The sequence below is a fragment of the Mauremys mutica genome, chromosome 1, assembly GCF_020497125.1.
Source record: "Mauremys mutica isolate MM-2020 ecotype Southern chromosome 1, ASM2049712v1, whole genome shotgun sequence".
Lineage (NCBI taxonomy): Eukaryota > Metazoa > Chordata > Testudines > Geoemydidae > Mauremys > Mauremys mutica.
The window spans coordinates 48,448,765-48,476,144 of NC_059072.1; the positions used below are offsets into that span (position 1 = coordinate 48,448,765).

General features: G+C 39.0%; 1 protein-coding gene across 2 annotated transcripts in view; it reads left to right on the plus strand.

The window, feature by feature from the left end:
* TFEC (transcription factor EC) overlaps positions 1 to 27,380 on the plus strand; it is a 131,239-nt gene that overhangs the window by 13,620 nt on the left and 90,239 nt on the right. Inside the window, exon 1 of one of the 2 annotated variants that reach the window (XM_044978979.1) lies at positions 17,894 to 18,015. The exons of the other annotated variant lie outside the window; for it this stretch is intronic. Within the exon in view, the coding sequence (XP_044834914.1) occupies positions 17,989 to 18,015 (27 nt within the window). The 5' untranslated portion in view covers positions 17,894 to 17,988. Of the gene's footprint in view, positions 1 to 17,893; positions 18,016 to 27,380 lie in introns of those variants that run through there. 2 annotated transcript variants of the gene reach the window in all.

Consider the following 27,380-nt stretch of genomic DNA (forward strand, 5'->3'; position numbering starts at 1 on the left):
GATCCAGACTAACACGGCTATCCCTCTGATAAGTACAAGACAGTTATAGATGAGTCTGCATAATCTGTTATAGCTGTGCTGAAGGCAATTCCTCCTTTGTGACAGCATAGCTACAATAATAGCACACAAGAGCAAAGGGTTATCTATAATGGAACAGACGAATGATCCACCTAGTCCAATATTCTGTTTTTGACAGGTGCCCAGTGTCAGTTGCTTTGAGGGAGGACAGAAGGCCCAATTCTTCCTGATTCCAGCTGATGATCAGTTTAATAACCTATATGATATGAAGTTATTCACCCTAATGTAACTGTGGTTACATTCTTTTTAAAATCTTGCCAGGCTATTTGCTGAAATAATATCTGGTGGCCATGATTCCCACAAGTTAATGATATATGTGTTCACATCTATTTTTGTATGATATTCATTTTAAATTAGTTATCTTTCAGCTTCTGCTTACATTATGGGAGAGGACAAATAATAGTTCCTGCCTCATCGGCTCTATCTCATTCATTAATTTGAATACCTTTGTTATGCCTCTTACTCCAAACTACATAGGCCTAGTCTTTTTAATTCCTCCTCATGTGAAGTCCTTTAGTCCCACCATATGCATCATCATTTTTGTTGCCATTCTTTGGACCTTTTTATTTTTGTAATTTCTATTTCTGCACATAGCTCCTGATACCTGTTGACCCACTTCTGGGCAATAATTCCCAAAGCATGGAGATTACCAATCTAGCTCGTTTCTGCTACTGAAAAGGAGAGTTCAGAATGATCTTCACCTTCATCAGATGAAGGAAGCATTAATGCTGGATCATGTCTGTTCAAAATTTACAGTCATTTCTCTCTTATGAAATACTTCTCTAAGGATGTAAAACTGGCATCTGTTCGGATTGTAAAGCACTTTGTATAAAAGGTGATGTACAGTGTAGAAGAAAGAGCTGAGCAGGAGAGGAAAAGATTTGATCCAGCCACAGGATATGCTGCTTTCCACCAGCCTATCCCCTGTTCAGAGTCTCTAGTGGCGGATGGGAAGTCCACCAAGAGCGCACCACAAACCTTCTCTGCTGAGAGTCCTGGAGCCGACTGGTATACACCACAAATGGGTGGTGCTAGCCCAGAAGGAGCATGGCCAAGGGTCCAACAGATGGAATCATCCAGGACAGCCATACTTTAAAGCTAGACAAGCTGGGTGAGGTAATAGATCTGAAGAGCAGCTCTGTGTAGCTTCAAAACTTGTCTGTCTCACCAACAGAAGGTGGTCCAATAAATGATATTACCTCTCTCACTAATATCCTGGGACCAACATGACTACGATACTGCAAACATAGTGTAAAGCTATCCTCCCATAGTGAAAGTAGAGAGTGATGGTGCAAACACCATCTGCCTTTCCTGGTCATGAATCCATCTCCTGAGTTACAGCAGTTTCACCGGTGCAGGGAGGTGCAATTTCCACCTGTCTATGACAATGAGGGTAAATCAGGCCTGTGAAGTTGCAGATCAGAAGAGTATGAACAGTAGGCATTTGGTGTGATGGACTAGGGCACCAACCAAACTGCACTAGTGATATATCTGAAAAACACCAGCTCAAGTTTTGGACTTGTATGGAGAAAGCTAAGTTGAAGGAGCATAGTGAAAAAGAGCTTTGCAATTACAGTACTGCTGCACTGTGGCAAAAGCTATGGTAACTGAATTTTTGAAGAGACCTGACTTCCAAGCTATTAAGTAGCATTCATTGAATTAGTAATTATATCAAATTTTGAAGGATAATATTAATGATTCTTATGCAAGTGTTTGTTAAACCTGTAATTCAGATTTAATGGATAACCAAAGGCCTTTATTATAAAGAAAAGAAAGTTACACTTCACTTGTGAGATTAATCTTATTTAAAGCAAAATCTTTCTCTCTAGAAAGCTGGTGGTATTCAGTCTAAATTAGCATCTAGTGAAGTGAGTGGTTGAGCTTCAACTGACATTTATTAGGACAAATGCATAAAGGCTGTGCTGTGGTGATCCCATTTCATTGTCAGTGCAATTAGTTGACACTTTGGATGTCAGAACTATCACTGAATAAAAAAAATCAAATGTAGGGAAATAAACTATTGGTTATTAGGATCCAATGAATAATTGCTTTTTTTAATTTAAATTTTGTGGCAGAATTTTATACTACTCATGAAAGTGAGAGACTGAGCTCTCAGGCTAGATCTAGGCATAATGAGTACGGAGGTGAAAGTAATCATATTAACAGTGGTTGGTCTTCCTCAGATGACTGCAAACCAGCTTTGACTTTTCCAGAAAACATTGAAATTACTGGATGTGTTTATGGTTGCCCACCTCCTTAGAAGAATCAGGATTATTTATTTTCTCCTGCTTGAATATATTAAAATTAAAAAATCCATTTTGTCCTCGTACATTATTCTGAGCTTCATCTTGTTAGCTCAGCAGTTTACCTAGGGCTCCTTTAACAAATCAAACATGAAGTTCATCTAACAGTTTGACCGACTCCTCTTCTTATAAGAGCTTTCTTGTTTTCTAAAATATCCATAAACCTGAAACCATAATTAAGCCCTATCCCAAAATGCACAGATTACAACTACCCACTCCAACTGGTGCAAACATGAATGTAAGGACTCATCACCTCTTTTATGCTCTTTTCAGGCTGCAAATCATGGGTAAACATTGTTCTTTTCAAATTAAATTTTATATATTTGCCATAAAATGGAGCATTATTGAGGGCCCAAGAATGATCCAATATGAAGAATGAACTCTCTCCCATTGAGAAGGTGGTCCCTTCATGTCAAGCCTCAGATCACAAGCAAAGCAGTGTCTGGCAGCATGCACTGTGGCTGCTTGTACAATGGCTGGCCTTTGGATTAATACAGGAATGCAGTTTTTAAGAGCTGCAAGTCCCTTAATCTTTATAAAGAATGACAATCATCTCTAAATGTCTGATCTTTTTCTTTGGGTTTTTTTTTTTTTTTTTGCTTTTTCCTGTTGGGATCTGTCAGCTAGAAAGTTATCCAGATAAACTTTTGTATCCTGAAGTCTTCATGCACTGGTCAGTGGTGTGAGCCCACATGCAGTGGTTTGAGACTATAATTTTGGTAGGTGGTTGAATCTATGTCCCTTGAAAGGTAGAAGTTTGAAATGAAGGTCTTCTAATTAAGTCACTGGAGTAGAACTTGGAAAATCGGGCTTCTGTTCCTGATAGTGCCATAGATACTTTGTCCACACAATTAACAAATTACTTAGACCTTTTCTACACTGGAGAAATCTGATATGCTAACCACCATTTGCTCTCCCTGCCATGCCAGTAACAAATCTCATACCCCAAAAATACAATTATTTCCATTGATGCACAGGTATTCACACCACTGTTTAGTTTAGGGTTGCTTTGAGCAATGCTAACGATCATGTCCTCCTCTGTCCTGGTGATCTCTGCCAGTCCAGTGCCAGGCTGAGCATAGTGTAATAGCCTGAAAGATGCAAACATTCTTCCTCTTCAATGCATCCAACCACATAAGTTGCCTGTCTAGTTTACTTTCTGATCTTCATGGCACAGAGTCACGTTAGTATACAAATAGTGCTGCATAACTATTATCTTCTGGCAGAGATCAAAGGACTTTAGGGTCAACAATAACAAAGCCTTGGACAGTAGTAATAGGTCAGGCCAGAAAAAAAGGTCTTTCTTCCCCCCCCTTCCCCCCAAAAAAGACCAAATCTTCGCAAATCACCCTTCCACTCAGCTTGAGGTGCCTTGCAATGCAGTCGTGAGGGGCAAGAAGGATGAGGAGAAGAAAATAAATCCCAGATATTCTCCAGAAGTACTTGAAGTCACATTGGAATACAACTGAAATGTTGCCATGATCTCATGATTTATCTGTGGGACTCAAGAACCAGACAGAACAATGTAGGCTGTAGCCAAGCTAGTTCAGGGGGACAAGAAATTGGTGGACAAAGAGATTTTCTGCAACAGGTATGCAGCCTTTTATTGCGGCTGGAGAGGGAATATTCCTGGTCCTCATGAATGCTGTCATTAGTATTTGTAAAAGGGTAGATGTATCCTCGAGTACCTCTTTGCCTCTGCCCCAAGAAGTTTCTACTTCCTTAGCCTCCACTTGCTTCCGGTATTCATCCCTCCTATTGTCTCTACTGCCCAAGCAGAAGCTATCATGTTTGTTCAAAAGCCTCATTGATCTCTGGCATATTGGCCATGCTATGTATTGACTTGTCCACTTTCCTGACAACATCGCCCACTATGAACTTCCTAACCCCAAACCGCTCCCCGAATGTCCAGTAACCAACCAGGTTAATCAGCTTCCCTCAGGAAATTGCCACTTACTTTTCTATAGCGAGTAGAACACTCATCCTGGTTGGTCTGACATGACTAGGTTGGGGCCAATGAGCTACAAAAAAAATCTTTCCAGATTCTGGAGTTATAGAGCCATTGCTACTCATTCCAGATGTCTAGAGCAACTTGCTTCATCTGTCACTGTGGTTCTCTGGACCATTTATACCATACTGCATGGAGTCAGCTATTCCAGGCCTGGGGGCACATGGCCATTACAACCAGAATGCCATTAGCTGCTGGTCTCTGTTCCTCATCTCTACATGTATTACTTGTACTACCTTGCTGCAGATGACGTGTCTCCTTATGACTGCTTTACTGAAGTTCCACGCAAAACCTTTCTTGCTGAGCAAGGAATGAACACAGACTATGTATCTTGGCCTCTGTTTTGAGACAAGGACAAGAAATGGCACTGGTACTTAGGGGCAGACAATGATGGGAGCTTCCCAGTGAGTTATGGCAAACTGATATCTTCTGCCACAATGCCAAAAGCCACCCCAAAGCCCTTCAAAAATCTCCCTCAATCCACTGATTCAGGGAAGATTCAGGGAACTGTGCAGTAGGTACACAGAGGACAGAAACTGCAATTGTGTAGTACACAGCAAGTGTAGATGCAGAGTAAATGTGCAGCCAAAACTGCATGGGTAATATGGACACATGCAATACTGATGGTACTCACATCAGTGCTGTCCACTGGCTCGAATACCAGTGTTTCAATTCTCTAGTGCAGATGAATACACAGCTTTAATTTCTGCACCTCACTTGTAAAATGGGTAAACGAATACTCGGGGGGCGGGTGTTAGAATAAATTCATGTATGTCTGTGTGATGCTCCAGTTTCACAGAGACAAGCACCATAAAAAATCCTTTTAATAAATAAAAATGTGATGCGCAAAACTGGACACTATTTCAGCATAACAAGTTGCATCACAGTTGCGTGTGAGGAAACCTTCTTTGACTGGCAATATCTATTTCAAGAGTGCTTAGGCCAAATGGAGAAAAATACTATTCTAAATGAATCATAATCCACAAATTGTAAATTGCAGCAGTTGTCAAAAAGAAAACTTCCCCTCCCCTCCAACATTCTACATTCCACTTTTTTTACCCAAGGCTGCATATTTATTTTGAGATTAATTTGGTACATGCAGTATTTGCCAGGTTTTTTTTTCTATTTAAATCTTCAGTTCCACAGCTATGTTTTAATCCTATTACTGCTAATTGAGTGAAGTCTGCAGTCTTTTTCAGTTAGGTGAAGTTCAAGTTGTAATTGGTATCAAAGAAAGGCACAATGCAAGAACTAAATATTAATATTTAACTCTTGCCATTTTATTATTTCCACTTGAAAATCACAGCAGTGGTTAAAAGACCATTGATGAATTCATGAGGGCAGTGAATTGGGATGAGATTTTCACTTAGGCGGTGAGATTAACAAAAAATTGCTAGCTTTGTAAGAAGTGTAAATTAAATATTATATTGGTGCCCAGTAGCATTGGTTGTAGTCAAGGGTCTGGCAGTATTCCCATTATGAAGCTCTACCTACAGGTTAAGTATCCCCGCTGTAAAAATTTGCTTGAGGCTAATACTTGGCATACAAGATTCCAGCCCAGGAGCTATTTTGTTTCAGATATTCAGTTTGGCCTTTTTGAGATAACAGGGAAAATGTGACCATGTGGGATGCTGTTTTGGACCTTGGTAGTTTTTAAATGGCTGTGATTTTTAAAGCAGAATATATCTGGTTATAAGTGTGTAATGTAAACTACTTGATTGTGATATTGAAAACAAAGACAAGGAACTGTATTCTGATCTCCGATGCTTATACTTGAGCAAATTCATGTGGCCGAAACTCAAGGATGGTCAATTTGCTCAGTATTTGCATAGGACCACTGAAGGCAAGAAAGACTTAGTGACTTTGGAAGTAAATATCACCTTCAATTAAAGAACATTTGGGAAACATCAATGAAGAGAGGTTTCTGCCTATATGTATTTCCCCTCCTCCCTTATCCTAATTTTTCATAGTTAGGGACATTTATGTGGTTACAAGACCTTAGATTCATAAGCCAGAATCCTGCCTAGAGCATTACATCCCCCAGTTCCTACAGTTGAACACTTGAAATCAGACTGGATGTGTTCCTCCAGAGAGGAATCATTCCTGTATCATTTTAATTTAAAAAAAAATCTTCTGAATGACATGTTCCTGTAATATCATGAGTACCAGCAAAACCTGATAGGGAGAAAATTGAAAGGGAGTAAGGCTGAGAGTTGGAAGAAAGAAACAAATTAGATCAATGTACAGAATGGAGAGCAAAGAAAGAAATAAGCAGAGTGAAAAATGTAGAATAAAAATGACAGATGTAGAGCAAATAGGGCACATAGAGAAATAAAGAAAGGGAATGAAGATGGAAATAGTACATGCAAGTCAAACAGCCCCTGTGTACACTATGTAAGAAAAGGAAAAAAATCATCATCATTATTATGTATTTGTATCTCCTAAAAGTGATGTTAAGCACCTTTATTGGACACACGGACAGACAAGTTCTTGTGTTGCAGATTTTACAGTCTAGGTTAGTCACTTGGTATAACTAGCAGTGGTAATAAAAATGGTTCCAAACTGGGACACTTGATCCTAACCACCCGTCCCTCGAACACTGTGATTTCAGGGCAAAGTCTAAATAATTAATAAAATAAGAGTAGTCACTATGAGATTTATTCTCTCCTGGAGGCACAACTCTCGTTAGCTTATTGGGGAAATTGACCAGATCACTAAGCTTTCTACATTATAATTCCATTTGTATCTTGAACATAGCACAATGGCTTTTACAGGTCTAAGAGTCCTGTGACATTTACAGTACATTAATTTGTCCCTAATGGACCCAATTTTGACAAAATCAAAGATTCCTACTGGCCTCCTAAAGCCAATGGGAGATTTTCCTGATCAAGGATAAGGGAACTGGAACCAGAGTGTGTTTGGATGAATATTAGCCTGTAGCTCCCATTGATGCTACTGGAATGTGTGTATATATATATGCGTGTGTGTGTGTGTGTCAAAGGATTACAGAGCCCATATTTTAGTAAAAAATATTTGACCACATTCTCTCCATATAGTATAACGTCCATTGTTGTGAAAGGCAGGTCAGAACTATGTGCCAAAGGACTTGAACTTACAAACAACAGTCTGAATAGACTGTCCTATATAGGTTATAATATCTAAACGTATAGGGAAACAAACTCCTTGAACCTGGTCTTCCAACAGTAAACTCCTAGTGAAACCAATGGGAGTTCTGCATGGAAAAGAACTGCAGGACCAAGCGCAAGTTAAAGGTGCAATGGAATCCTCGTTACTGGGATCCTTGATTTTTGTGGCTAAAGCGAAACTAACATTTGTAATATGGTTTATGTGGATCTTTTGAGCCTGCATCTTTCTCAGACTACTCCACGAATGCACTCTACATGCTGTGCAGAGTCCAAATGACCTGTTTTCCAGGGATTTGGCTTTATTAAAAAAGAGTAAGATTTTAAAAAGTTTCTGCTCAAACCTTTTACCTAGGATTGTGTCCTGGGTATCCTTCTCTGCCTATCTAAATACCTATCTTAAGTACTTTTACAATCCCTCTTACCATAGCATCCAAGTATCATAAAAGCTTTAATGCATTTGGTCTCACAATAAGAGCTAAGTGAATTTGTTTCAGTAAAAGTAATGATTTGTTTTAACCAAAAAATGTACTTTTGTGGTACCAAAACTATTCACAAATTCAGGTCAGATTGAATAAATAGTTTTGGCTGAAATAAAATAAGAAACATTAGAAAAAAGACTAAACATTTCACTTTGACTTTTTCATTTTAAATGATTCATTTAAAAAATGTCAAAATGTTTCATTTCAGCTTTTCATTTTGAAATGGCATTTTGTTTTCAAATTTGGCCAAATAAAAAACAAAACAAAATACAAAGAAGGGTGAAAAAACATTCATAACCAGTCAAACTGAAATGAAAAAGTTGGAAAAAATTGCTTTGAATCAAATGAAAAGTTTTGGTCAATTCAAAATGAAATGTTTTTCAAGTTTTTTCAATTTGATGAATTTTTTTAAAATTGGTTTTGATTTGAATCTGATTTATTTTTATTTTTCGGTTCAGCCCCTAAAACAAAAAACTGTCTGTGCAGCTCTACTCACAACACCTCTGTGTGAGGTGTTTCCCATTTTACAAATGGAGAGGCCCAGAGAGACTAACCAATTTGAACAGGAATTCTGTGGTAGAGCAAGGAATTGAACCTCTCTTAAGTGAGGTCTTAGGCTTCTACTTGACCTACTGGGCTATTCTTCTTTCATCCTGATTGCTGTTTCCAGAGAACCAGATGAAGTGGGAATTCAGCCACGAAAGCTCATGCTCCAATACATCTGATAGTCTTTAAGGTGCCACAGGACTCTTCACATCTTTTTACAGTCCTACCTGACTTATCTCCAGCTTAGGTAACTAGTCACTTGTCCCAACAAGTCAGCAGAAGCTACTTAACCCTTTCTCACTTGCTACCAGGGAGGTGTGTTTCATGCAAATACTACTTGCTGTTATGGTAGCTGAGCAAATTTTACTAAATAAAACTATATGTGGTATTAATTCAAGGGCAGAAATTGAGTTGCTAGAGCTATCATAATTAATGACACCAACTTTTTAGAAGGGATATTAAACCTTGTACTTCAGAGCTTAAGCCAATTTCTAACTATTAAAGAGCAGAATGAAATGTATATGGGAACAGATGATCCCACATCTGCCTACCACGAGGCTCTTACACCTTCATCTGAAGTATCTGATGCTGGCCACTGTCAGAATCAGGATACTGGACTACATGGACCTCAGGTCTATGTTCCTATGAAATGCAGACTCTTAGGATATGTGACATGGTCTGCTATTGCTATGATAGTTTTCTTTTGCCTAAAATAAATGTTGCTTTCCTGCCTGCTGTTTGAGAACTGCCATCTGACCCAGGGCCTGTTCCAAACGCAGACTCCAACTGACTTTTACAGGCTTTGGATTAGGTCCTAAAAGAGGAGCCTTTTTTTTTTTTAGTTAACAAGGAAAACTATCACTCTGTTTTTAAAAAGAAAAAATAACTCTGAAAAGGTTTCTAAAGCATTCACATTAATGATACCACTGTGATGAGATTTTGTCTCAGCAGATATGCCTCTTATTCTAAAAATTTGCAAAAAAGGAAAGGTATAATTTTTTTTTAAGAAATGTAACTTAAAGGGAACCTAAACCTGATCAAACATAAAATGGAAAAAAAAATTTTTTTTCATTATATTAAGGCATGTCTCTGTGCATACAAGGCTATTTTAAGCACACTCCCTAGCAGCAGAAGTGCTGATGACATCTCAGAAGTGATTCCCACACTGCTGTGCTAGTTATCACCACAGCTAATGGGCCACTCTTGTGATAACAGCAGTATTGCTTCTAAAAATGTGATGATCCTCTGCAGATAGAAACGTCTTCCCCTGCATTATGCACATTGATTAAAAATAATTCTAAAACACTTCTCCATGGAAAGGGGATCTGGAAGAAATGAGGCTTCACTGGGCTTTTTAAAAAATTATTATTAAAAATAGAAAAGAATACAAAGAGAATCTCTTTTAAAAGGGATGGATTCTTGTCCTTTTTTATCCTCCTCATTATTAGTAATATTCAATATACATACACGCATAGATATAAAATTTGTCCTTTTCCATATCTATATCTATATATCCCTATATGCACGGTGGCATGACTTAGTACAAAGATCTCAAATAAGGTACAGTAGTATCCAAAGGCCTCACTGTGTTTGACATTGTAAAAATCCATATGAAGACCCAGTCCCTGCCCAAAGAGACTACTATCTGATTCTACAAGATGCTTCTGGTTGAGTTTTGTTGACTTCATTGTGGGCGTAGGGATCCTTCCATGTGAAGCCCCTTGCAGGCAAGAAAGCTAGTGACACAGAAAGGTGGGAGAAGATGGTTATATTTTTAAATATTTATATTTTTATATGCATTTGTAATTTTAAAAGACATTATAGGTAGATAGAATAAATGTTGCTAGCCACCATTTTCAAAAGTAGGAGCCTAAAGTTAGTTTCCTAAATATATATTTAGGCACCCACCTACAGCTTGGATTTTCAGAAGTGCCAAAGGATATTTCTGCATTGCATTCAGGAGGTGTGACTGCAGCATGTGTAGACATACCTGAGCTAGCTTGTACCTAACCAGATCAAAGCTAGCTTGAGTAACAATAAGAGTGAAGCCACAGTAGCATGGGTGGTGCCTGGTCAGTTATGAAGACAGGCTGAGCTTCCACACCTTAACTCTCAAAACCAATTGGTCGTGCAATTTTTATATCCGTACACTTGAGATTTGAGATTTGAAGTCTGGTGATTTCCCTCCACTCTTTGTTGAGAATATTTATTTTTTGTTTTTCTCTCTCAGATTGGTTCCTGATTTTCTGGTATTCCTTTTCTGGCAACACATTGGCATGGGCTCCTATATCAAGTTTCCATGTGTCAGGATCTCTATTTGCAATTACTTTCGTGTTTCTATTTTCCTCAGTATCGACATGGAGCCCTGTTGTAATAGTTAACTGAGGCACCAACTCATGAAAGCATCCCCATTCAGTACAGTAGTTAGCACATCCTTAAAGTTAAGCACGTACTTAACTGTTTCCTTGAATCAAGGCCAAAGTGTTGCAATCTTTCAGTTTCTGTAACTCTATGTGCAATGCAAGAGCTGTGATTGTGCATGGTGATGATTCTTACTGTATAGTTTTAGCTGACTTTCCCACACATAGGGCATTTCTTTCTAGGATGTCTAGTGCCATACTTCCTAAAGCCCAACTTTTGTGTTATGTTACTAATCATTGCTTCTGTTGATATTTTGTGAAATGCACTCTTTCTAGGAGCTATTTCATTTAAAGCCATCCACACCAGGTACTACTTTGGGAGAGATTTTACTTGATATTGTGAAACAGTTTTTCAGCTCTGCAGATGCAGAAGTTCATTAACATTGTTGCCACAGAAAGGACTACTGCTATATCTTATTTATTGTTACTGCACTGACTCCTCCCCTGATTTGTCAGCCCATGTTCATTTTGTGGTGGTTTGCTGCTCTTCTTCTGCAAAGTATTTTTGTGCTGTAAGTTGTTGTAGCAGAACACCAAATAAATGGTTTTGCCCTGTGTGTAGAAACTTGTCACATTTAGTAGCGAGTTGTTGTGCTTGTGATGTGCATGCCATGGAAGTATAAGGCCTATTTCTCCGTATACCGTCCTGAAAACCTGTAGCATCTTATCTGTTTCATGTGAGTCTTGTGCAATGTAGGCATGACTTGGAAACTGCTGTGAGATCCTCAGATGAAACACACTGTGGAAAAGCAAAGTATTAGTTTTATTATTAGGCAAAATCCTGTAGTCCTCACTCAAGCAAAATTCCCATTCAATAGAAATGTTTCTTCAGCAGAACTTAAGGATTTGGCAATTATAAATAAAATATACTGCTTACTAGCTAAGAGAGAAGATCTAAGAATAAGATGTTATTGACAGGGGAAAAGCCCAGTTTCTGAACCATATTGTTTCAAGAAGAAAGATGAATCCATAAATGTATATGGTTTCAAAACCATCTAATTGCCTTGCAGTATTCAGCATTAAGATAACTGAGGGCTACAGCCTTTTAAATGAAGAATTTAAGGTAGTGGTTCATATAATCTTTACTGTAGCTCATGTATCTTATTTTAAAGAGGGTTTTTAATTTGTTACCACTTTAGAAAAGCTGGGTGTTTTAGCCTAATAATGTACAGTTCACAGAGGGGTCAGATAGCAAAGCTTAAATTCACAGGGGCAATGTAGCCTATATTTACATACAGTAGAGAATCTAGTCAAGCATAACTTAGACCTTTTCTCCAAGTTCTTTTGCTGCTGCTTGCCTGTTACTTCAGGTTTAAACTGATTGCTCGTTTTGGTTATCAACCTCCCTTTCTGTCGCTGCCTCTGTTGTGTGACTAGTACAAGCAGAGCTTAGTCTGCTCTTGGAGACATTTTTATCAGCGTGTTTTGAATAATGAACTGAATATTTATCTGTAAACTGGAAAAACCTTATTCACACCTGGATTTTTATTCTTCCCCAACTTTTGATTGTTCAGTGAAGAAATCATTTACTGCTCCTGTATTTAAAGAGAGTATAGGGGTCTAGAAAACTGGGCCTTCAGTGTACCTCCAAAGTCTTTTATGGAAAGTCCCACCTCCTGAAAAAGAAAGGCAGATGAAGCAGGAGTTTCAAAAGAACTCAGCTCTGTGTCTACATTACAAATTACTTCGGTATAACCTACATCACTCCAGGTGTGAATAATCCACACTCCTGAGTGACGTAAGTCATACCAACCTAAGTGCTGGTGTAGGCAGCGCGGTGTCAACAGGAGAGCGGTGTCCCGCTGACAGAGCTACTGCCGCTCGCAGAGGCAAGAGTTATTAAGCCGATGTAAGAGCTCTCTCCCATCGGCTTAGAGCATCTTCATCAGAAGTTCTACAACCACTGTAAATGATGTAGCATAGACATAGCCTCAGTGTTGGTCTAGCTCTAAGCCAACTGAAGCTGAAATCAAAGGGAATTTCTATTGACTTCAAAAGGAACAGAATTAGGACAATGCTGAATACTTTTTAAAATCTCATCCAGGGCTGAAAGAGTTCTTTAACATAAGAACGGCCATACTGGGTCAGACCAAAGTATCCTGTCTTCTGATAGTGGCCAGTGTCAGGTGCTTCAGGGGAAATGAACAGAACAGGTAATCATCAAGTGATCCATCCTCTGTCACCCATTCCACGTGTCTGGCAAAACTGAAGCTAAAGACATCATCCCTGCCCATCCTGGCTAATATTCAGATATAATTATTTATTGCTTTACTGCTTAGAGATCTCAGGCAGGTCAGGGCCCCACTGTACGAGGCACTGTACAAATATATATGAGCTCCTGCACCAAAGAGCTTATAGTCTAAAAGATGTCACATCCAGACTTTCAAGATCTGGGTGTTAAATCTAGCGATACATTAAGAAGAAGAATGGGTCATAATATGGTCTAGGCTCATATAATCGAGTATTATGTTCAGCCCTGTTGGAACGGGCTTGTAATTTGTACCTCCTTACTACAATGGGGATGCAACACCTGCTGTGGGAGTCACCCTGGGAAGCCAGATGGTGTTTATACTAGCATCCTGCCTACAGATTCTGCTGATGGAGGCCATCTTAACCGGGACTCCAGAAAAGTCCTGGTGAAACAGAGTTCGGAAGCAGCCCATTGCTCAGCCACTCTGGCCATAATCCTTCCTTGACCATTACTTTCCACTTTGGGGGTTTCTCTGGCCATCTCTGTCCCTCAGCAGTGCAGGGGTATGTGGGGAACATTTCCACACAAATTGACTGCTGTCAGAAATCTTATGTCCTAAGATATGTCAGCAGTAGCCATTTTTTTTCTCTCTCTCACCTCTCACACATACAAACATAAGCACAAGCTGCCATAGTTGAATCAAGCCAGGATCTGTTTCTTTTGTAGTTCAAAGGATTCCCTATATGGATTCTTGCATGTAGTGAATCAGCACAGTATGTAATTTGGACATGAATCTTGGTTTATTTGTTATATTAGACCTAACTCTCCACTGTCTTGCAACTTAAATAGTCATTTACATCTCTGAAAACTGGATGTAAAATACAATCAGATTGGAATGGGAGACTTTTAGATTCACTTTGCATAGGTTTAAACATCTACCAAAGGCTCCTAGTGTTTAAAGTGATAGGGTCAGATTCAGATCCTCGTCCAGCCCTGCCGCTCGTCTCCTCCAATGTCCTAGCCCCGTATGCTGCTCCAGTGGCATAGAGAGGTCAGATCTATGTTGCAAGGGGCCAGAGGAGAACTCAGGCATAACAGAGCCCCTTCACAAGCACAGGTGAAAGTGGTGTGCTGAGGGGGAGGAAGTCAATGGGCGAGGGAATAACTGCAGTGTATGCTATATATGGAGATTCTCCCAGGAGCATCTCTCAGAAGTTATCTATACATTAGAGCAGCCATTGGAACTGCTTTAATTTATGCAGGGGGAGGGAAGTGTCAGTTTAGGCTGGAATAGTCCTCAATTCCAAAGGCATGAAGCCACTTCTGCCCTATTCTTCCTGGTCTGCAATTCCTGTACTGTGCCTTCTGGACAGCAGCACAGAACGTCAACTATGGTTCTGCCTATTATCTAACATATGCAGTATTGCCAATGCCAACCGCAAGCATTCAAAAATGAGGAGTTAGTTCCCTAAAAGTGATGTGATTGGTTTAAAACTTGAAGAGATTTAAAAAATAATAAATGTGGGACTCTTCTGAATCTTTAGGGTTGATGTTTTCAAGCTTTTCTCTGTAGCTATGAGGGATCACAATGAAAGCTGAGATTCCCACATAGCTGATGCCAAGTGCTGGGGTGCCAAATATTGTGAAAATTGAGATAAAATTACAATCTAGTCTAGTGTGGGGTTTTCACTCAGTCTCAAGCCCAAGTCCATTTAAGTAGCAATGCTGACTCAAGCTACGCCCTGTTTTACAATTATAGATCACTTTATTGCTTTATACTAATTTTCATTTATAATAAGATTGCTGTACTATTGCAGAGAAAACTCAAATGTCTTGGTTCTTTAAATCAAGTATTAATGAGATAGAAACCTTATCCTTGGTCTTTTTAATGAGGAATAGGCAAGTCATAGAATGTGAAAGATGTCTACTTTATGCATGGACATGATTATGTAAGAATAAATTAATTCACAGAACTCTTTGTTGTCCTCCTAGTTTTCATGTTACAGTAGCTTATGAATCTGAGTTTGAAAGTGAACACTTAATAAGTCTGCGTTCGTGAATAATGAGTTTTTGTATTATCCAAGCAAACAGGTCAATCCAAAAGGAAAGATCATTGATAAAATCTTGATTAGACTAACCAGAAATATTTTACATGAGCTTTTACCTGAAGATAGAACCTGAGTCGTTCTGAGTCGTTCTGAGTCATGTGTAAAATATGATCAATCTAACAAAGATGTTAATAATAATCTTGTATTCTGAAGTTTGTGTTCATACGGTGGGTGGGGTGAAGAGGGAAGCACCATCCTGAGCTTATTTAGGTTCTTGTGGCAGAAAAATGAAATCTATAAACAACCTTTTTCCTTTAATCTTTTTCAACTAGCCTATCCTCCTGGGTTTTATACAGATTCTTATGTAAGACTCTTAATTATTGGACTGTTCTTTTGACCTGGTTGCTTGTAGAGTATTGGATTTCTGTTCTTTGCTGACAGAGTTTAACATGCAGGTTGTCAAAAATGCCAAAATACTGCTAAAAATTTGCTTTGAAAACAGAGAAATTACAAAAATCTCCATTTTGTTGCTGTAGCTTGAACATCCCAAAAGCTTCAATTTTCAGCTCTATTCCACTATACTTCATCCCTGTTAACGATAAAACCACCTCTATAAAGGGATGCTATACCTTAGTTGTTAGCTGCACAGAACCCCATAATGACAGCATCATGTAATATTAAGAATGAATGGTACCCCAAAGGTAATAATTAGCTATCTGAAAGGTTACTTAAGTTCCTAGAATTATGATTATATTGAAAATGTTATAGCATGTTCCTTGCAACTGCTGTATTTTTTGTTTACTGCATGGTGTAGACCTCATTTTAAAGGGACATCCTTTTTTGTGCACGTGTGAAATGTGTATACTGAGGGCCTGGTTTTCAGCTGAGCCTCAGTTCTCTCTTTAAGGGTATGTCTACAATGGAGCTGGACGTGTAATCGCCGCCTGGAGTAGACATAACCATGCTAGCTCTGATTGTGCTACTGTGCTAAAAATAGAAGTGTAGCCACAGAGATATGAGCAGCAGGACAGGCTAGTTGTCCAAATATGATTCTGTCTCAAACCCTAGGCACATATTTGCGCCATCACGGCTATACTTTTTAATGCGCTAGGTCAGTCAGAAGTAGTATGGGCGTGTCTACCTAAACTGGAAATTGCACCTCCACCTTCACTGTAGACTGAGGGCCCAATTCTGCCACTCTTCCTCAATATCCAGCTTCTCAAGTATTCTTACTGATTTCACAACTCACAGCCACATTGCAGTAACCATAACAAATTATGAGGCAACATTAAGGCACAAGAATTTGATTTCAGTGGGACTTTTTGAGGAGTAGGGTACTACTGAGTGTAGGTAATGGTGGAAGACTACTGTTCTAATTTTGTGAGTGCTGTCTTGTTCCTGCAAATTCCCCTGTAATTTTGCATTCAGAATTTGTCGTCATGATTGTGACAATGTGGGTTTAGGTATTGTGACAGCAAAATTGCATCCATATACTTAGAGGCCAACTCTAAAAGTCCTGGGTGTAAATAGCCACATTTGAGAATGCAAACACAGCAGTTAATCACGTATTTACTAGATCTGGGTGCTGAAACATGGTAACTGAGAATACCAACAGATACACACACCGTTTGAATTCACAGGAAAAGGTGGCCCTTTAAGCATTTGGTTCTCTGTTTTTATTTTCACGGTTAAAAAATTGTCCCTTTTTTTAATTATAAAATTATAGAATTGGAATGTTTCAACTAGCTCTAATCAAGAAACAAAACAACTTGATTTTTCTTTCTAACAATGAGACTGTATCCAAAAATTATATATTATAGATATATACAGCTATACATACATCTCTCTATATATATCTTTCTATCTATGCATCTATCCATGTATCTATATAAAGATTTGTACAACTCAGTGTAGTTACTGTCTGACAAAGATAAAAAAGGAGGAAGCAGTCCATTATTATTTGGTTGCTGTCAGTGGCTTCCAGGGGGGAGAAAGAATGCAATATTGTAAAATTTTCGCCAATTAGTTCTTAAATCTGTCTGTCCTTTTATTGTAAAAGATCTAGTCCAAACATGCAGCAGTTGTGAGTACGGATGCAGCTATGTGGGAAAGAAAACCAGGTTGTTGTGGCTTGTGGCCTCCCTGGAGAAAGGAGAATACAATTGTAGAACATTACCTAACAAGTTCTTAAATCTGCTTTGGCCTCTGTCATAGGAGCCCTAGTGAAAATATTTTAGGCAAAGCTTTAAAAGAACCTGGAAGGCTGTACAAAAATGCTAAGAATTGGATTAATTGGCATAATACAAGGTGGCTGGGCACAGTTGGGGAAAGTGTCAGTGTAGGGAGAATCCCCACCAAGTAAGACTGTCTGTGCAATTAGCTATCTGAACTCTAACCCTTCTAGAATAATTAATGAATAACAGAGGGGATCAAGACAAAGACACAAAGTGATTTGGTGGGTGCTAGCAAGTAATACATCAAAGAATGCTGGTAATTGGCCCTGTGGCTTTCATTCTTTGCCCTATTTCTTTCATTTCATTGACTCAAAATAATGGGTTCAGGTTCATTATCAACAGGTTTTAGCTGTAAGAGCACAACACTTCAACAAAGCTATGATTGTAGCAGTGCTGGTGGCTAAGTAAAAAGTTGTAGACTGCAGCACTTGAAAGGGAAAGTAGCAGCATAGGCGTGCGCTTCCTATTACATGAAACAGTTGGTATTCACAAAATTATTTTGAATTTCCTAAGGCTTGGTTTCCCTACAGTTACAATGCTGGAATACAGTTGGTATGGGCAGGTATGTATAACTCCACTTAAAACAGTCTTATAGCAGCGGTGAATATATTATGTTCCTTCAGTTGTAAGAAATAAAATTGAATTCTTGGCATCATGTGTCACATGGAAATGTCACTATTTACAACCTAACTGAGGCAATTCCTTATTCTCTTTCATTGTTCTGGAAGTATTGTAGTAAATTGCAAATAGTTCGTTTTCAATCCCTAAAAATATTTTCTTGGTCTGTAAATGTTATGATGGTTTTTTTGGCCTGAAATGGACATGAACTATGTTTAACAATCTACAAAGGTTTTATTCTATACATTCATTGGAAAGATATTGACCTGAGAAAGGAGGATCTTTCATTAAAGATATATAACTTGAGGGGAAAAATTCAAGACACAGCAGAGCAGTAGCGCAGGTTCTCTATCAGGCATTTCAGATTGGTGAATGATATATATTGCTTTGCTAAGGCTCTGTTCCAGTTTTCCATCATTGTTCTCATATTTTGCCCAACTAGTTACAGACTGTATTATATATTGTCATTTTATTAGCAATATTTGAATTAAAATTCTATTTGCAGCAAGTAGTGTAACGATAAACTTGTCATTTTTGTCTAATAGTTGAGAAATACATTCATTGATGATTTAAGTTACATAAGCATAAATGCTGTAAGGACCCTTTGTTAAGGTAAAATGTTGCAGATTTGTACATAGTGAATGTGCAAAATGTATAGGTGCGAAAATGACCACATTGCACTTCCAAACTGCTTCAGAACACTCAACATTTCAAACTGTTGCATAGTGAAAGGGATGCGCCTTACATTCTTCATTAAATTAACAGGCATTTTATTGCTATTGAATCCTAGGACCTGATCCAAACCCCACTGAAGTCAGTGGAAAGACTCCCACTGATCCCTATGGGCTTTGGATGAAGTCCCTAGTTATGAAATAGCTGCTGTTGCAACTATTGGCTATTTGAACATTCTAGGTCAGATGCTGAACTCATTTACACCAGTGTCTTTTTGGAGTAGCTAGCAGCACTGGCTTCTCTCTCTGCATTTACGCTGTGGAACAGAAGTCAGAATCTCATCCTGGGGGTTTTAAAGTTTGTAGAAGTTAGATCAGAAACTCAGTGGTTAACCTCTTCGTTTGCTTCACAACTTACAATCTTGAACAATAATATAGATGGATAAAAAGGTGTTGATATGGTCTGATGGTATTTTATGTTGACTATACTTACGCTTCTAAAATGACGTTTGTGGAGCATTCAAATATAGGTATGATGAGTCAGACTGTAAATATAGCAGGCATAATCCATCCTCCCCCTCTGTCCCTTATGTGTGTGTATATATACACACACTGATTTTAACAATGTTAGAGATCTATTTATAAGCATTATGGACAGTCTCTGTCATGCTTTCAGTCTCAGCATATATCCCTTCTCATTTATTGCATAGCATGAGAAAAATCTTTTCTTCTGTAAAACTAATGATCACATTTGTATGTCTTCTGTATTAAACGCCATTTATTACTTACCAACAAATTATTTGCAGCAAAAATGTTGCTTTACACAGAAAAGATTTTCAGCAAACTATTCAGATAAAACAGTTAAGCAACATTTTTGCTTTTTATAATTTTTTCCCTCCCAGCTGATTTTATTGGAGATTTTGAACGTAAAATAGATAAACAATATGTGAAATAGGCTTGGTCTAATGGTCTGAGACAGGATCAACAGCACTGTACTCCTGAGTTCATATTCTATCTCTGACACTGGCTTTTTATGTGGGGCATTTGACTTCTTGGCCTCAGTTTTCCGATCTGGAAAATGGGTGTAGTAAAATTTAATTGTATCTTCCTCACAGAGTGTTATCTTTTTAAAAGCACTTTGAAGGTGATGAACATTGTGTAAGTGTTGGCTATTATTCCTGTTATTGCAGCAAAGAGTCCTGTGGCACCTTATAGACTAACAGACGTATTGGAGCATGAGCTTTCGTGGGTGAATACCCACTTCGTTGGATGCATGTTATTAGTCTTAACATTGGTCTTAATGCTAGTACCTACTAGTAGAATAATAAGAAATAGATACATCATAAAATAAAATTGTATAGCATATGATCCACAGAAAAATGATCCCTCATCCAAATAATCTTAGGAACTGATAGATTAAGATAGCAGTTGATTTCCCTCCCCTCCCCCACAGATGTCAGCATGCTTTTTAGGACAGTTACTTCTCTTTATGTGTAGCATTAAAATGAGTAAGCAGTACGTGTTCATGTATTGGAAAAAAAGTGCAGGTTATAAAAATATCTTTGTCTTGAGTGATGAAAATATTTATTAACCTCTTTGGATATTTATTTTTTGGTGTACGGAGGGTCTGAGGCTTGAGGACACTAATGTTGGTTTGGAAAACTGGAGGCTTTATTTTAATTTAAATTTGCTTCTCCGTTTTCTTGATAGGCATATATCAAGCTCCCCATGAGTACAGAGTTACATGAAGTTTTGAGATGTGTGGTTGGCAAAATATCTGCTATTGTTTCTACCTGTGGAAACAAAAATACACCTGCTCTGTGGGGCTAACCTAAACTGCTCATTGCTCATGGAAATATGAGGGAAAACCCATCTCTGTCTATATACAATGCCTTGCTACCATGTAGAATGTTACCTTCACCTTTCCAAAGTTAACAACATTTTCCTCTTTAGCCTACAGGGAGGTAGTTTTTTCTACTACTGATAATGAGTTCTGCACATGCATATTGACAGGAGATTGTATTTGGTAGCAGAATGTGTCTTATATTTGGGTGGTCCTATGAAGCCATGTTTTGCCCCTCAGCTGCAACCTATTCCTGTCCATTATTATGAACAGGGACAATTTAAAGATTTTAAGAAACTTTATCAGACAGTTATTTCAGCTGTTTTATATAAAAAGTATGCAGCTCATGGAGGGGATTTTTACATGGATTTAGACCGATTTCTGTTTTCCAGTCTGCACAAAGTGGATAGTAAGCTCTTTTAAAAATGAAAACTGAGAGTCTCTTTTCAATGTCTAGTCTCCCCAACACAAGGGACCCTGTGGCTGGTAGCCCTATGACTAACTCTGGCCTTGATTCAGAATAGCTCTTAAGTATGTGCTTAACCAAGTCCATCCTTATTCAGGAAAGCACATTGTTTATGCACATGTTTAAGTTATGTACTTAAAGTTAAGGACATGTTTAAGTGCCATTCCTGAATAAGGATGGTTTCCTAAATCAGGACCTCTGTTTGGCAAGTATTCATGTGCTTAAATAGCTCAAAAACTGTAAAAGGATATTGGGCCAGATTCTTGTTAAGTATAATTTTATTGCCTTCAGTGGACTCACATGGGGTTTAATTTGGTCCATTATCTACTGTAGATCAAACACCAAATTCAAAAAAATCACAATAATTACATCCCTAGAAGTCATTGGATTAGGCAGAGGGAAACACAGGGCACCAGTAGTTAGAACAAAGGTCTGGAATCTGTACTTCTGGGTTTCATTCCCAATTCTGCCACTGACTAGCTGCATAACTTTAGATAAATCCTTTAATTTCTCTATGACTCAGATTCCACATCTGTCAGACAGAGATAACAATACTTACTTACCTGCATAATGCCTTTGAGATTCTCAGATGGAAGGCTTCTGCAGCAATGGATTGATTTACTCCCATGGCCATTAGTAGCAAAGTTAGTTTGATGGGTATCTTTGTGAGCTGTCTCACTGCTAATGTTTTACCTGTTTTCATGATGTACTCCTCAGGTATTTTGATAACAGCCTCTCTTGATTTCAACCAGGAGGATCTGAGTAGCTTGTCAGGTGACAGAGACCAGGAGTACTGATCCGCACTGTGGGCAGGAGATGGCCTTTCTCAGCCTACTTGTTCCCTAGGCCCCCCTTTCCCAGCTCCATGTAGATTTCATGGAATGCAATGACTAGAGGTGAAGGGAAGAGGCAACATGGGGCATGCAGGGAGGGAAAGGGGAAGTATAGGACATTGTCTCTACCCTCCATGTTTCATTGCCCAGTTCATGGAAAGAGGGTGGCCTGATGGGCTTCTCTGCCCTTCCCCTGGCCTCTAAATGGCTCTTCCCAGGCCAAGGCTGCCATCTTTAGGACCTGAACTGTGACATTCACCCTCCTTATATGGTGTTTGTTGTAGTGTACATGCGTTGGTTCTCCAGGATTGCTGTGGGCCTGGCCACCTTGGAATGTCAGGATTTTCCCACAGAGCAAAAAAAAGCAATGGACTTTTTCACCTCATAGCGCGCTGGAGTCCTGGTTTTATTAGGGATTTAATTGTGTTGAATTTATCACAACATTTGCCAATGTCTAGTGTGGTGAACGCTGGATTGTAAATGCTAGTTCCTTAGGTAAACCCAAGCCTGGGACCCATGAGACTTTTGTTACGTCCTGTATGGCTTGGAAGACATAGACTCCTCATTCATACTCTCATCCTGCTACAAAGGGAGAGAAGTTACATTTCCAGCATCTGGGCTGAATCCTTTGTTTGGAAGGCTATGCAGGGGGCAGCCTGCATTCCTGTTGGTTTTATCTTGAAGCTGATTTTTTCCACACTGGACCTATTGCTGGCCAGGGTACAGTTAGTCCCTGTTGGCTATGTTACCGTTAAAAGAAGTTGTGGCATGTTGCGTAAACCCAGTCTCCACCTTGTTTGATTATATGTTCTGAATAATGCATCATGCACTTGTTTGCAATGGAGGCAAATTAAAGCTAGTTTAGTGTCATCTTAATAGAAATAAATAAAAAAAATCCCATGAAAATACTGTACTTGTTACTTTAAATTATTCATTTACCTTTTTATTTTATAGTCAGCAGTTCCCTCTCTCCTCAATTCCATCATCTCTTCAACCATCCCACATTCCTTCTCCTATTCTCTGATGTAATAATATGGCCCTTCACCATCTAGAATGACTATCTAAACATATCTAGAAAAACTGAGTGGGGAGAAGATGTATGTCCTTTGATTGTGAATCTTAGACTTTGGTTGGACAAGTGGGTGTAAAGCCTCCTATTTGCAGGCAATTGAATCTCTTCAGATACAAATATAGCAATGTTAACTGGGCCCAAAAGTGAGAAAAAATGCCTCTCTGCAGGCTTCAGAATATAGCCCCAACTTTTACGAAAAGCTCATAAAACTTCTGATTTTTACAATTATACATAAATCTGAAGAAATTGCATTACAAGAAGACCCTGATTATAGCACTTTTTAATCTCAGTCCAACAAACATTTCTGCATCACGACATATACCTGAGTTGCCCTTTTAAATACCTAAACCTTGATCCATATTCAGGGCTTTTTTTTTTCCTTGAGTGTGCCTGCTGAGATGAAAGAGTCATCTCATCATGTATTCATTTTGTCTGGTATATGGAATATCATTATGCTACAGCTTTTGGGATAGACTTGCTGGTACATTGGAGAATATCTCACCTTTAAAGTAATCGTTAAAGTTTCCCTTTCAGCTCAAAATAATATTTTGATTGGGGGGTTATATGGAGTCTATTTTCATTTTTCAGTTACTACATGCAATTTTTTAACAATTACATGAAGTTAATTTTGTGAGGAAACAACTGATCTTTCTTAAGTCGCTGCATGCTTCCCAAGACCCAAATCCTACCACAATCTCTATGTCTGCAGACAGCCCTGGTCAAGTGAAGTGGGTGCTTCCTCTGCACCCTGCAGACCTCTGATCCTTAAGTGCTTCCTGGAGATGAGGCAGGGGATGTGAAACCACCTGGATCACTGATGATTTTGGAGCATACTAGCCAGATGGACAAATGCAGCAACAGAAGATGCAGTAATGGCTGCTCAGCTGCTGCTCCACCCCTGTGGGGATCCAGAGCACATGGCTCAGCCAGTCAGGCTTCACTCTCATAGACTTTAAAGCCAGAAGCAAAGGGACTGTCATGATCATCTAGTCCAGGGGTGGCCAATCTGTGGCTCCGGAGCCACATGTGGCTCTTCAGAAGTTAATATGCAGCTCCTTGTATAGGCATCAACTCCAGGACTGGAGCTACAGGCGCCAACTTTCCAATGGGCCGGGGGGTGCTCACTGCTCAACCCCTGGCTCTGCCACAGGCCCTGCCCCCACTCCACCCCTTTCACCCCCTCCCCTGAGCCTGCCGTGCCCTCACTCCTCACCCTCCCTCCCCAGAGCCTCCTGCCACCATGAAATAGCTGATCGGGAGGTGCGGGTAGGGAGCAGGAGGCGTTGATCGGCAAGGCTGCTGGTGGGTGGGAGATGCTGGGAGTGGGGTGGGGGAGCTGCTGGGAGGCTGCTGACATATTACTGCGGCTCTTTGGCAATGTACATTGGTAAATTCTGGCTCCTTCTCAGGCTCAGGTTGGCCACCCCTGATCTAGTCTGACGCCCTGCACATTGCAGGCCACAGAATCTCACCCACCCACTCCTGCAATAGCCCCATAATCACTGGCTGAGTTACTGAAGTCCTCAAATCATGATTTAAAGATTTCAAGTTACTGAGAATCCACCATTTACACTAGTTTAAACCAGCAAGTGACTCATTCCCCATGCTACAGAGGAAAGTGAAAAACCGCCACAGTCTCTGCCAATCTGATCTGGGGGAAAAGTCCTTCTCGACCCCAAATATGGTGCTCAGTTATACCTTGAGCAAGACCCACCAGCCAGACACCTGGGAAGTAATTCTCTGTAATAACTCAGAGCTCTCCCCATCTAGCCCTCCTCTGTCTCCTCCAACTGATAAGTCTCCAGGTTGTAGCAAAACTTGTTGTTAGTCCCTAAACGCATGACCTTGCGCTTGGGACTATTACATTTCATCCCATTTCTATTACTCCAGTTTTCAAGATTGTCCAGATCTTCTTGTATGATATTCTGGTCCTCCTCTGTATTGGCAATACCTCCCAACTTTGTGTCATCCGCAAATTTTATTAGCGCACTCCCACTTTTTGGGCCCAGGTCTTTAATAAAAATATTAAATATGATTTGTCCCAAGACTGATTCCTGAGGTACTCCACTAGTAACCTCCCTCCAGCCTGACAGTTCACCTTTCAATATGACCCATTGTAGTCTCCCCTTTAACCAGTTCCTTATCCACCTTTCAGTTCTCACATTAATCCCCATATTCTCCAGTTTAACTAATTTCCCATGTGGAACTGTATCAAATGCCTTACTGAAATCCAGGAACATTAGATCTACTGCATTTCCTTTGTCTAAAAGATCAGTTAGCTTCTCAAAGAAGGAGAGCAGATTGGTCTGGCTCAATCTACCTTTTGTAAAATCATGTTGTATTTTATTCCAGTTACCATTTACCTCGATGTCCTTAACTACTTTCTCTTTCAAAATTTGTTACAAGTCCTTGCATACAGTTGAGGTCAAACTAACAGGCCTGTAGTTTCCCAGATCACTTTTTCCCCTTTCTTAAAAAGAGGAACTCTGGTTCCAGCTGTAGAACAGTGTTTAATTGTTTAGACATTATTAATCGATTTAAATGCTTATGTTTTAACTGCAGCTGAATTTGCAGTGCTTTTTTTGTGGCAGGAACTGATTGAAAATAACTTGTTAACCAATGCCTCTGGATTTAAATCATGTCACAATTGAACTATTGTACCTCTAGGGTTGTTGTATTGCACCATAACTAACAGGGGTTAAGCTAGGCTATTAACCTAACATACTACTTACCGAGGAGACATGAACATTATATTTCCCAGTTTGCTAAAATTATTTTTTATGAATCAGTAACATAAATGACTCAGAGTACGATCTTTCACTACTTGCTCACACAAAGCTCCTGGTAAATTCAGTGGAAGATTTGCCTGCATATTCAATGCAAGACTACGTTCAGGTAAATGTATATGCACTGTAAACTAGCACACACTTTTCTTTTTAGTATATATTTGTGCTTGGCACAATTTTTATTTTTTTATCATTTTGATGGATAATATTGTTTATTTAAGCTTTTTGTGCACTTTCAATTTCAATTTTCACAGTTGTGTAATATAAATGGTCAACATCACATGTCATAGTATGCAAAGTGAATATCCTTAAATCAAACTCCAAGAAGTGTTCAAGCAGCATTTTTCTTATTTTGCCTAAATATAAATTGTGGTCATCGTAGATGGATATATTTTTAGTCAGTTTATGTGTCTATGGTGAAATTGAGATTTATTGACATTTACCAATAAAAAACGAATCCTTCCAAGTATATATTTATATATCACTTGCATGTTACTTCATTATAAATTTTAGAATTTCCATTATGGAATAAAGAGTGAATAGTATATGAACATTATTTATGCATACAAGTCTTTATTTGCATGGGTATATGAAGATAGACTATAATTTAAATAACCAGCATACTGACTGCTGAATATAACTTATTTGTTCCCAAGAGGGGAAAACCACATAAAATGAAAGAAAGCTATGATCACCAGTGAGAGAATCTATTCATTTAATAATTGCTTCCAAGGTCGTCGCCAAGTGTTTTCCAACTTGAGTGCCTAAAATTAGGCACCTAAGATGGGATTTTCAATTCTCAGTGAAAATGAATGGGACTTGGATTCCTAAATCACTGATATGATTATGCACCCCTAAATGCATATTTTGGCACTTAAATCAGTGTCCTGTTGTTCAGCTGAGTTATACATCCAAAGCTCCAATAGGCTTCAGTGGAAACTGAAGGGGCTGAAGTGCTCCGAAAAAGCAGACTGCTTATTTAGTTGCCTAAATGTCGATTTAAGGTAACATTTTCAAAAGTGCCTAAATTGCATAGGAACTTCAATCACATTTTCAAAAGTGACTTATGCCCATATTTTTAAAGGTATTTAGGCACTGCTGTGCTCAGGATTGCAATGCTTAACTGATTTAGGAGCCAAGTGTCTAAGTGCTTACATGTGTTTTAAAAATGAGATGTAGGCTCCTAAATCAGTTAGGTGTTGCAAGGCTGAGCGCACAATGCCTAAATTCCTTTAAAAAAAAAAACTGGGCATAGGAACATAAGTCTCATTGAAAGCCAGTGGAAGTTAGGCTCCCAAAGGCTAGATTTTCAAAGGTATTTAGGCATCTAGAGATGCAGATAAGGGATTTTCCAAAGGGCTTAGGTGCCTAATTTCCATTGGTGGTTGTGACATTCTCCAGGGTACAATCTGGACTGCTGGACAGCTGTGTCCCCTCAGTTCTCCAATCTGGGGTGCTTTTTCCATTGCTTTGATGTGAGAGCAACAACTCCTGGCCTTGCTCACAAAGCCTCTAGTATGAAAATTACTCCCAGCCGAGTTATGAGTGCTTCTAGGAAACTTCTAGAAATCCTGAATGATATTGCAGAATGACACCAGCAAATTTCCTTCTGTGCAATACAAGCTCATAGAAAGTCTG